The sequence below is a fragment of the Crassostrea angulata genome, chromosome 6, assembly GCF_025612915.1.
Source record: "Crassostrea angulata isolate pt1a10 chromosome 6, ASM2561291v2, whole genome shotgun sequence".
Classification (NCBI taxonomy): Eukaryota; Metazoa; Mollusca; class Bivalvia; order Ostreida; family Ostreidae; genus Magallana; species Magallana angulata.
This window is the reverse complement of record NC_069116.1, coordinates 15,703,201-15,715,786: the sequence shown is the minus strand read 5'-3', so window position 1 is coordinate 15,715,786 and position 12,586 is coordinate 15,703,201. Positions and strand designations below refer to the sequence as shown.

The 12,586-nt window shown below is 34.6% G+C and overlaps 1 protein-coding gene across 1 annotated transcript; it reads left to right on the top strand.

Annotated features, from left to right (window-relative positions):
- Positions 1 to 171: 171 nt before the first annotated feature.
- LOC128187073 (E3 ubiquitin-protein ligase TRIM37-like) lies at positions 172 to 12,243 on the top strand. Its single transcript, XM_052857165.1, has 22 exons — positions 172 to 313; positions 481 to 582; positions 1,170 to 1,210; positions 1,689 to 1,808; positions 2,500 to 2,587; positions 2,701 to 2,823; positions 3,015 to 3,138; positions 3,413 to 3,605; positions 3,878 to 4,010; positions 4,402 to 4,478; positions 4,613 to 4,907; positions 5,416 to 5,479; positions 5,647 to 5,819; positions 6,791 to 6,885; positions 7,170 to 7,271; positions 7,429 to 7,508; positions 7,738 to 8,061; positions 9,620 to 9,733; positions 9,847 to 9,979; positions 10,219 to 10,310; positions 10,512 to 10,764; positions 11,063 to 12,243. The coding sequence occupies exons 1-22, from the start codon at positions 260 to 262 to the stop codon at positions 11,103 to 11,105; spliced, it is 2,823 nt and encodes a 940-aa protein (XP_052713125.1). The 5' UTR covers positions 172 to 259; the 3' UTR covers positions 11,106 to 12,243.
- Positions 12,244 to 12,586: the final 343 nt, after the last annotated feature.

The window sequence follows — 12,586 nt, the reverse complement described above, 5'->3', positions numbered from 1 at the left end:
GAAAAAGGGAAAACTGAATATATTCATAATTCAAACTCTGTAAGAAGTTTGTTTTTAATCAATAACAGCAACTAAGACATACTTGTGCTCTTGCATTTTTAAAAATAATTTAGCTTCTTCAAACACCTGAAGAAAAAAATTCGAAGCTGGCGGTTGGAATGGCCTTGACCTTTCCACTGTTAACAAGTTCTTGCACAGTCGACGATTGCTCACCATAACACAATGATGTTTTGTTGACAACAATGGATTACACGTGAGGATGGCATCTGGAGGAAAACAAGACAGTAGACGACTAGAGGACTCTACAATGGAGGTAATACGAGTTTATTTTGTGAAACATAAATCTGTTTGAGTCCCAATTTATGAATCTCAGGCAGTGAAAGTTGACTCATCAGCTATTACTTTTATTAAATGATAAAAAAATAATATATATATATCATCTTACAGACTGTTGAGAAGTTATTTGTTTCATATTTGTAGAGCCTGGCAGAAGTGTTCCGGTGCTTCATATGTATGGAGAAGTTGAGGGATGCTCGCTTGTGTCCACATTGTTCCAAACTCTGCTGTTTTCTATGTATTAGGGTAAAAAAATATCATTTTGCACATTAAATTCATTTTTCAATTTTGATTTACATAAGTTATTAGTTTGGCTGATTAAAATTACTGTGTAGTCGGTAAGTCTCTCACATGTTCCTATTTCCGTCACATTTGCTTATGGTCTGTTCCATGTAATGCCTAATGGTTTCCATAATTTTTTTCTTAATGAATACACGAACCAGGGAATAGGTTGATTACTTTTTAAAGTTATTGATTGAGTTACAATTACTTTGGATTTTTAAAGTAATTAATCACAAGCTTATTACATCAATTTTTAAAGGTAATCAATTGCATTGGATTACTTATCCTTCCTTTGATCATGATTGCTTTTGATAACATTATTTGTTTTTAGCTTTTCCTTAGTTGTTTTTTTTTAATGTATATAAAAGAATCTATGCATTTTGGTAGGACATTTAACAAATAGTTATGTGTATCTTTAATTTAAAAAAATCAATTTAACTGACAGAAACAGGAACATAGCACATTTAGACTCTTCAAGGTCTGTCTTTAAATTTTAGCTGGTCTGCTAAAAGGATGAGAAGTTATTGAAATATAAAATTTCATTTTTACAGAGATGGCTAACTGAACAAAGATCACAATGTCCACACTGCAGGTAATATTGTAATGTGCATTATAAACAAACATAATTCTTTCAAATATTTTTGAAAGAGGGGTTAAGAACCCTTGAGTTATTGTTCTGTGTCTCATTATTACATAAACTTATTAAAGTATAAAAAAATACATTTTTCAAGAGAACAGACTTGCCAAGGTAGGACAAAGCAGGGCAGAAATCCTTTTGTATTTAACTATCTATTAAAGTATGACTAAGTAAATTGTAATCTTTTTAAATTTTAAGTTCTGCAGTAACTACAAACTAGACATATAAAGTCTTTCAGTTTTCATGCATTACAGTAAGAATACATGATTAGTCAACTTTATGTTTAAAAAAAAAGAGGAGTTGCTAATAAAAATAGAAACAAAACACCTGCCTGTCTATTATATTTTAACATTTGGTCTCAAAAACTACATGTAGATACTCATTTTTCTGTTTGGCCTTATGAATAAATGAATGTTTGATTCTTGTTTGATAGAGCATCTCTCCATATCCATGAGCTGGTGAACTGTCGCTGGGCAGAAGAGGTCACAAACCAGCTGGATACTTTAAAAGACTGTACCCCCACCCCAAAGAAAGAGGACTTGGATAAAGACAAGTATGTCAATAACACTGTCATAAAATGTGGATGTGTTATACTGACTGTATATGTGTTGATAGTGATGCATGAAATATTAATAAGAATCAATTTATGACCCATCATTATTCATGTTGTGAAAAGTAATTTAAAGTTCTAGATCTGCTTTAGTATAAGCTAGTTAGATTTTTTCTAAAAGAAACAAATTTAAGTAATTAATTGAATTCTGTTTCCCTTCAAATCACACTTTGTCGTAGTGTGTAAGATTGTGATCATATGAAATTCATGGCTTGTTTAGCTTTTACACATGGTCAATTCATGGTAGTCTCCTTAGTTTCATTAATAAGACCTGTATTCATTTTCTTCATGCATGCCACCAGTGAGAAAGAGCAATTCTTTAGCGTTTGGATGTATGAAAGATTGCGTTATGGAAAATTGCTGCTGTGTATAAATATGTCAGCATTCATGCCATTTGTTTTTATTTTTATTCATGAAATTGTAAATAAAACAGTCAGAGTATGGCATGAATTTTTCACCAGTACAAGAAAATTCAGATAGTTGAACCTCAGGTTAACTAGTCAACATACATAGATATAAGACTGGCCACAGATGAAGTGTATTACATTATTCACAAGAGAGATTAAGTGAGGCAGCCAAAATTTAATAGTACAATTAATGTACCAATGGTCATTGGATATGTTTTGTTCTGTAGGTGTGAGGACCACCAAGAGAAGCTGAGTGTGTACTGCTGGACCTGTAAACAGTGTATCTGTCACCAGTGTGCTCTATGGGGTGGGACAGTAAGTCACACCTTTGGGATATACTTACAAAAGCAAGAAATACAGATATATGTTCAATAGCTCTAGGTTGCCATAAGAGTGTAATGTACAATGAGTTTGCATTTGTATTACAGCACTCTGGCCACACATTTAAGCCACTGGACGATGTGTATAATGAACATGTGAAGAAAATCACAGAGGAACTGAATCAGCTGAAGCGTCGCCATGTAGAACTCATCAGCCTTGTGCAAGATGTGGTAGGTGGAGATTGAGACTTACTTTTATTTGCATTGGATTTTCTTTAAATCATTTCCTAATGTAAACCACACAGGGTCCATAAGATTTGCAAATTATGTGTACCTCAAATCTATTATAATTGTTGTTGATATAATTGCTTGTCTCTCATTTACAAGTTTATCTAATACAGTGTTTATTTTTTTGATAACAGGAACGCAACATAGAAGGAGTAAAAACTGCCAAAGATGAGAGAGTCCGTGAAATCAGAAATGCAGTAGAATTAATGATAGCACGACTAGAGACACAACTCAAGTCCAAACTTCTGACATTGATGGGCAAGTCACCAAAAATATACTTTTACAGCAGTCTGTAAATGATTTTCAGCCAAATAGTTCTCAAATCTTGCAGATGTTTACAATATTGCTGCATTCTTGTCATTTTACAAACAAAATGAAAAGTTCAGGACTTTCTTTCATTGGTTATCTTTATGTATTGAACTTTGGTATTGGGTTGTTAAATACACGTGATAATTTTATTTTAATGTTTTTATTTCTCTTTATTTAAATTCTGTATTGTAGTGTTCATGAATTTTGATTTGTTCATAACTAGGTCAAAGAGGTCAGGTGACCCAGGACACAGAAAAGCTGGAGACCCTGATTCAGAAGATGAACCAGAAACTGATGAACAGCGGAAAAAACGATCTGATCAGCCAGAGCACAGAGCTTCTACAGATGTTCAAACAGTTCCACTGTAAACCTATGGCCTCCTTTGTCACTGCCCCTGTTCCTGCCGATTTTACTAGGTTTGTGTGCAGATGTTGCATGTCAGCAAACATTTTTTACTAAAACGTTTATCTTTTGATGTTTTAAACTTGTTTGAAGTTAGAATATCAGAAATGAAAAAAATAAATTTGCAAAATTGTAACATTTTAAATTGTAGTGAGTGACTGTATCTTAAATTTGAGGAATGTTTTGAGGATCAATCGTGCTTCCGGGAAAAATGAAAAAGAGAAACTCTTAAAAACAGAGTTATCTTATGTTTATATAGTAAAACAGTCTTTTTATTATCTTTCAGTGAAATTGTCCCTCAGTATGACACCAGTACATTTGTAATGAAGAACTTCAGTGTGTTACAACAACGAGCAGACCCTGTGTACAGCCAGCCATTGCATGTATCAGGCCTCAGCTGGCGACTTAAAGTCTATCCTGTAAGTCATTACTAAATCCATCCTGTAAATCAGGATAAATTTTATCCTATGTTAATACACATGTTGCCTTGAAGTTGGTATAAAGTCTGTTCTGCAAGTTGGTTCAAAGTCTATCATGCAAATCAGTATGAAGTCTTTATACCAAAGCAGTTTAAGGTCTAGGGTGCATTTTTTAATGCTCAACAATGTCAATTCTTTACACAATACATGATTCTGTCCTCTTCATGTATTAAGTCTCAAAATATAAAATGTGCAAAATTTACACATTTTTCAAACATTTTAACTTTAAGTTTGACATGTAGCGAAGAACTGAGAGACATTTGCATTAACTTGTATGGCATATATTGCATATATTTCCTTCTTATCACATGTCCTGTCTGTTATTTTGTAGGATGGCAATGGAGTTGTCAGAGGGAATTACCTGTCAGTATTTCTAGAGCTGTCTGTAGGACTCTCTGAAAATTCAAAGTAAGAAACAGAAAATAAACATTCCTGTATCAAAGAATATACCATTTCTTTCTTATGAATATACCACAAGGTAATTCATATTTTACTGTTTGCTGCTAGCATATTGAATACATATGTTGTTTGATATTTTCCAGATACGAATACAGAGTAGAGATGGTTCATCAAGCCTCCAGAGACTACACAAAAAACATAGTCAGAGAATTCGCTTCAGATTTTGAAGTAGGAGAGTGCTGGGGATACAACAGATTTTTCCGCCTGGATCTTCTAGCTAGCGAGGGTTATCTGGATACAGACACCGACACACTGATTCTGAGGTTCCAGGTTCGACCCCCAACCTTTTACCAGAAGTGTCGAGATCAACAGTGGTACATCAATCAGCTGGAGTCAACTCATACACAACTAATTAATCAGATCACGGATCTCAAAGAGGTAAATTTATCTCATAGACTGATCTCACAGAGGTAATGTATCTCATTCACTGAACTCAAAATGAATATACATCTCACACACTGATCTCACAGAGGTAATACATGTATATCTCATATACTTATCTCACTAATTTCATACACTAATCTCACAGAGGAACTATACGTGTATTTCATTCACTGATTTCACAAAACTAATGTAATTTATACTCAACTCATCAATTACATCACTAATCTCCAAGGGAAATGATATCTTGTAGAAAACTCCTTCTAATCCCATTAATCTAATCACTGATCACACCGAGATAATATATCTCACATGCAATTCATCAATCGATATCAAAAAAGGTGTACGTAATAAGAATGTTTTTGCAGTCTGACATAGATTTACTTTTTGGGTTGTACAGTTATCTATGTATGTTTGATCTTTATATTAATGTCAAATATTCAGATTGGTTTAATATAAATATAAGTTTGTTGATGGTAGTTAATGCTGATGTTTGGTTTTGTAGAGATTACTGCTGCTGGAGATGTCCAGAAACAAAGGCTCTGGCAAAAAGGGTGGTGCATCAGCTGGTATGTCATTACTTACTGTACATGTACAAAACTTAATTTCTAATAATACCTGTACAGGCATCTCAGTCCTCCATTCAAATCCGTTGCTCTTCATCAGTTGAATGATATTGTTTTTGCCTGTTAACTTGAATTTCAATAAGTGATACATGTGATTTTTTCCTGTACAGAATCGCCCCTTCCCCTGATGGATCCCCAGGGCAGTGGTGACGGAGCTCTTGCCCAACATTCCATTCTGTACCCCAAACCAATCCATCCAAACTCAGGCTCAGAGATCGAGATCGAGTTGTGTGAGGAGGACCATATAGTGAAGGATGACAGCTCCACAGCTGACTCCATGGATGTAAGAGTATTTCCATTGTAAACAATGAATACAGGTGAATCTCGATAACTCGAACTTCAAGGGACCATGCTTAAACTTCGAGAGATCAAGAGTTTGAGAGATCGAAAGTCTAAAAAAAATCCGGAAATTTTTTGTTCCGGTCAATTTGGTTCTATAATTATAGTAGCCGGAAGTTTATATTTATAACATGGAAGGATAGTCTAACATGATAATGATGATTTTATTTGTATTTTCTGCTACATTACTTTAGTTTAAACAATACAGAACTTACTTGTGTGGTTAGTAAGTGGGGTTTTTTTCACGTTAAAAAACATTTTAGTATATTATGTTATTTTAATCATGGAATATTTTAAATAGAGAGCGGGTTTCTTGTAACTTTCACAAGTCGTTGAAATTAATAGATCAGTCACAAATTACCTATCTACCCTTTGAAGGAAGCAAAGGGTAGTGTCACTTACGTAATCAATCAATTAACACTACCACGCCAGCCCCCAGGAGTTCACTCGACCATCCGGGTAAGGTCCACGTGGCGCTATAATTTTATGCTTGATCAGCCGCGTGTGTACACAGCAACCACTTCGAGTTATCAATAGTGAAAAGCAATGAAATATGTATAACGGGACCCAAGTTTTACTTCGAGAAATCAAGAACTTCGAGAGATCGGAGTTCGAGAGATCAAGAGTAAATTTGCTTAGTTATATAGAGAAAAAAATCGGGACCGTGAGCTCACTTCCAGAGATCAAGAACTTCGAGAGATCGAAGTTTGAGCCATCGAGTGTCACCTGTATATTCATTGTAACAATGAATACTTGTTGGAGAACTCTATTCCTAAATATCAATACAAAGTAACTTCCTTTATTGAAAGTACAAATATTCTGTCAAAAATATTTGAAGATTTAACATGTTTCTACAAGTTTTTACATATTTAATTTTGTACTTGAATAACTATGAATTGAATTGTGATTGAGCAGGAGATCAGTCAGTATGACATTGAGGACTGTGAACATGACCAGGAGCCAGGAACCACAGAAAACAATGATGAAAACGACATTGACGAGGAAACAATGTAAGTTCCATTATCGGTTGGACTTCTATAATCAACAGTTTTATAAAGAGCAATAATTGTGTCATTTAACTTCATTATCCATAGACTGTAACTTCATTATCCATAGACTGCTTGAAGAGGGCTGTGCAAACCAAAGAATATTGACCTTTTTTCTTAATTTGAACGAAAGTACATGTAGTAACATTTTGCTTCTGATTCTTCAAGATGACTTGCAGGGATAGCTTACAGGCCCATTCATCATTGAGTAGTTTCTAAGTCTCGTTCCCTTGTTTTGACATTGACAGGTCTGTTGACAATGATGTGGAGAATAACTGTGAGGAGAACAACCTGGACAGACTGGGCGCCCACAGCTACACCCCCACCATCCCTAACATAACGGACAACAGGTGTGTAGGGGGGCAGACTTCTTGTGCTTCAGTATCTTTCTGTCTGCATTTTCTTACAGCAAAGTTTTCACAACAATATTTGAGAAAAATCTCAAAAGGGTACATGAAATATATTGAGGTGCTAAATGAGATTGCAGAATACTTTTTCTCTTTCCAGTGTTGTAGATGATGAGGCAGTTCTGATGCAGTTTTTACAGGAACACTCTAAATATGACAACACTTGGAATGTGGGAAATGGTAAAATAAATATAAATATAAACCAGAGAATCTTTAAAATCTGACATTTAAGAAACATCACATGCTATCACCTGATGTCAGAATTTTATTATCCATTATTAAACATTAATTACTCCATTCTGTACTGTAATAATATGTTACTTCAAATTTTGAAGTATGATAGATAAAATATTTTGTACTATTAATAATGTTTTACAAATAATTTTAGATACCTCCTTGTTAATTACAGATGGTTCAGATGATAGCCTCAGTTCCGATTGGCTAGACAGCGTTCTAAAATATACCAAATCCACTAGTAGTAGTGCCAGCAATAACAGCAAGGATTCCAGGGAGTCCAAAAAGGACACCAAGCCCAAGCCCCCTCCCAACAAGCCAGCTATCCCAGCCAAACCCACCACTGCCAGTAAGCCTGCCCCGCCCCCTACCACAGACTTTATGCTGGAACACATCCACCAGCGGTTTACTGAGCTAGCAGCTTGTACCCTGGCCGCGGCAAACAGCGCAGTGACAAGTGAGACTGAGGCTCGTGCCATGGTGAAATCTGATCATAGAGGTTAGTGCTAGTACCACATTTTCCCGACGAATCGTCGATGCAGACAACTAGTCAAATTGCTCATTTTTAGCCAAAATTTTAACAAAATCCTACAACACGCCGATGCAGACGTGTTGTCAATCTTATCACTATAAAACTGCAGTAACACTATCAGTGTATGATGCCATGATGTCCCCGATATTACTACCAATTATTATTAATGATTAACATTTAAACAATTACACTTTATACTTATGCATCGTATTTTCAAATACCCGCAACATCTACAAAGTCGCTGGCATTGTAAACAATTCCCGATATCGCGTGATGTGCAAAACTAACCTTACTTTGACAGAAACATTTTATTCCCATGTATTAAAATAATCACCCACTCTGACCATCGCCAGTGTATTCGTCATTACGTAACCAGCCACCTGTTGACTCGGCGCGTGGTCAATGTTTGTTTAACAATTTACAGTGTCAGAGGCATGCACCTGTCTTGTGTCGGACTTTAAAGAGGAATTTCAAGTGCAGAAAGCTTAGCAAATTACTATGATTTGATGAAACTTGTTTACTTTGTATCCAGTAATGCAGTCACACGTTATTGTTTTATATAGACACTGTTAGAAATAGACCGATCATTTGTACGACTTCATAATGATGATATACGACATACATACGTTTCCTAAAAATTTTATCTAACAATAATCAAAGAATTGGACAATATTTAATCAATGAACTATAGTCACTCTTATAATGGTACTTTTTATATATACAGGGAGTGAAATTGCCGTATAGATCTCAGCCTTAGGGCAAGATTATTATTTTTAAAAAATGGCACAACCGGTCAGCCTACCGAAGTAATACAATAGTATTAATTGTCGATTGAATTTGACCATAAAATAATTCTTATTTATACTTTCCACTAACAACTCTTTACTAATAAAAAAAATAAAACTTAAAAACATTCCCCGGACCTGCTGCAATAATTTTTTCCATTCAAATTTGGTTTTGATTTTACTGCACAGTGTTATCTTCCCACTAGTGATATATGGAACCATGTGACCATGTGTTTATAAAAACGGAATGGTAAAATTTTTAATTGACTAAAGACAATGTACTATTTTTAAATAATTGATACTATTATGTATTCTAGTGTTAACAGATGAGTGAAAATGATAATTTTTAAAAATGAACAATGAATTCAACAAAGTAATTTTCAATTACACAGACAACTCAAGATGATTAAAACCAAGAATTTTAATACTATTTTTAACAATTTTCTGACCTCAAGCCTTAGACAAGTCGATCAAGACGATTAGTCGGGTGCTCTGCTTCAGAGAAAAAAAATACCGACTAATCGTTGGAAAAATACGGTATATGAACATTTATTTTAGTGGTTTTAGATTTGTGTTTTATGGTTGCAGCCCTTGTAAATCTGTTGATTTTGATGATGATTTAAAGTATTAAAAGATTACGTTTAGATAAAAAGGACCTTTGTATAAGTTGGAGTTATTTATGTGTATTCATCTGATTCAGTGTGCTCAATCATGAACAATTCTTTGAACTTTTATTGCAGAGAAGAAAGAAAAAGTGCAAATTCCATCACTTGATTTGTCCAAAAATGACTCTGGAAGCAAGTTTAAGAAAGAAAAAGAAAAGAAAATTGCAAATATTCCATCAACAGATCTAGGTATCAAGCACATTTTACGTTTTCTTCCCAGTCTCAAACTAAGCTCAAACATGTAACATTCACTTAATTGGATATTGTATTGCAAATAAATATATAATGTAATTTTTCGACAGATGGAGTTGTGGCCCTTGATCTTACCAGTGCCTCTCTTGAACAAGAGACTTTGTCAGACATATCCTTGGATGACATTCCATCACCTCGCTGTTTCCAGTCCCAGCTACAGATATCAGCAGCCATTCCACACAGGTAATATAAACTACATTTATGTGGTTGAAGTTTTAAAAACTCACAGAAAACATACAGAAAAATTTTGACTTTCTACCACAACCATACTTTTTATAGTACATGTTTATGTGATTAACCAATTACTGATTTTGTAACCAGTTACAATCGTACCAACCAAGTAACCGGTTAGAAATTGCCATACCTAGATTATTAAGTGAATGATGTGTAAGATTGTACATATTTTCATGATTTGTTAACAGTCCACCAGACCAAGAGGGAGGAAGGAAGAAAAGAATGATTATCACCAAAAATAAAGTTCCTGCAGCAGCAACCGGATCTCAAAAAGATCAAGGTGCTCTCTCTCTCTCTCTCTCTCCATAAACTGAAAATTTGAACTCCCGATATTATGGTTTGACTATAACTGTGAATATGGCATATTTACAGTCAAAAGATTAAGTCCAAGCTCTTTTATATTGTAAAGGGATATGCAGTATTTCATTGTAACAAAATCTTCTGACAATGAAAACTCTTTCAATATTTTTCTTCTCTGTAGGATTGCCCTGGTCACTTAATTTTGGAAAGAAGGCAAATAAGCCAGACCAGGTCAAGGACATAAAGGATAAATCTGGGTCAACGGTCACTGTGGGGCTCTCCTCTGTGGTGGTGGATAAACATGGAGCAAGCAAGGATAACAACAGTGCATCAGGGGCCAACAATGATCTCAACACATCCTCTGATTCATCTTCATCCAGCTCTGGCCCCCTGGTGGAATTCAGCTCCTCCCAGTCCAATGCCAAGGAGGCCAGGTCTGTCAAATTGTGGTGATTTTATAAAGGTTTATTTTGTCTCTATCTCCTCTGTGGTTAGTCTTTGTAAAGTAACTGTATGTGATACAAGAAATTGCATCAGAGGACACTGGGAAAAAAAGGGGGGGGGGGTGTAATTTGTATTTTAAGATGCAAGCTATAGTCTAATTAAACCTTCTGTTGTTTATATAGGATTTATACAGGATTAAATGCATTTGTTTTATTATTATTGAAAATCTTATTAACTACATTTTTTCCATCTGAAATGTTTCTAGTGTGGATATCTTTTCTTTTGTAGGCCAGAGAGTGGGGATGGGGGTGATGATACATCTGTTGTCTAATAAATCAGGATCCAACAATCCACAGTTTGTAATACACAATCCACTGATCCATTCCACATCATATCGTCAAGATGAAGAAAAACATTTATCATTCAGTCTGGAACAGAAACTACATGTATCTGAGAGAAAGGAACATCTTAGTCAGCACTGATCTAAAAATTAATATTCAGGGTTTAAATTGTGATAATGTAACTTGTTGTCTAGTCAAGAGGATCATACCGGATACATTGCCAAGTGAATGAATGTGGAATTTTATTAATCATCTTTACTTCATTATGATGATATCTTCATTGTTGCTATTTTTTTTTTATGATGCTGTTTTGTTATTTGCCACTGTTTGCATAAAGAGAATTTCAATCTCCACCTGATGGAACTTTGGACCAGGTATTGCTCTAGGTTTTCAATTGAACTACTGTAATTATTGTTTGTAGATGTTTTTGGACTAAATTAAAAGTTTTAGAGCTATAAATGAATTGCTGTTGGGTATAAAGGGGTAGGGGGTCATAACCCTAGTACACCAGTGATGAATATCAGACATTTGTATTAAGCATTTATTTTGTTGGTTCAGGTCAAAATATAATGTAGACGTGATGAAGGTGTCTATTGTGGATATTAGCATTGGTGGAAAGTATAAAGTAGATGAGACTGAAAAACAAAGCCATGCTTAACTGTTTTATTTACATGTGCTTAAATAAGATTTTGAAGGAAACACTGACTTTTTTGACTGCTTGTTTGGATATTACAAACTACACCGTGGAGAATCCTTTGGTTTCTGATGGATATTACAAACTACACCGTGGAGAATCCTTTGGTTTCTGATGGATATTACAAACTACACCGTGGAGAATCCTTTGGTTTCTAAAGCAGTGAATTGGGGTCTCGCTTTTAAATTGAAGTTGGCATATGGATTGTGCTATATATTTTTTTTTACATACATTATTGAAGAATATTGACTGTGATGATTTACTGTGTAGTGCAAGTACAATTTTGTTGTTTTTATTACAATTAGTACTACATACATTGTACTTGATCATATTGCCTGTGTGTTTTTACAATTGTGTTTGATTCCAATGTATAAATGTTAACTTGGTGTTATATTGCTATTTATTTTGCTAATTAAACAAAATTTGACATTTTTTCTCACAAATTATTGTATATTATTTTGTAAACAAAAAAAAAAATAAGGTGTAAAGTGCATATATTTGGTAGTTAGAAGTTCTAATCAGAAAATATTACCCATCCAATAAGATAAAGACAGAATCAGACCTGTACATATTATAAGAACAGAATCAGGGATCTACTATCCCCTCTGTTACCACAGCATTTTTCCCAACCTATGATAATAATGATAAACGGTACGTCTAACATCTCAATTGAACCACATCCATCTGAAAAGAAAGTGAGCGCACAAGATTGTAAGTTTGCAGGAATCCTCGACACGAATCAATTGGGATTTAAATGTCTATAACCTCGAAAGGCTA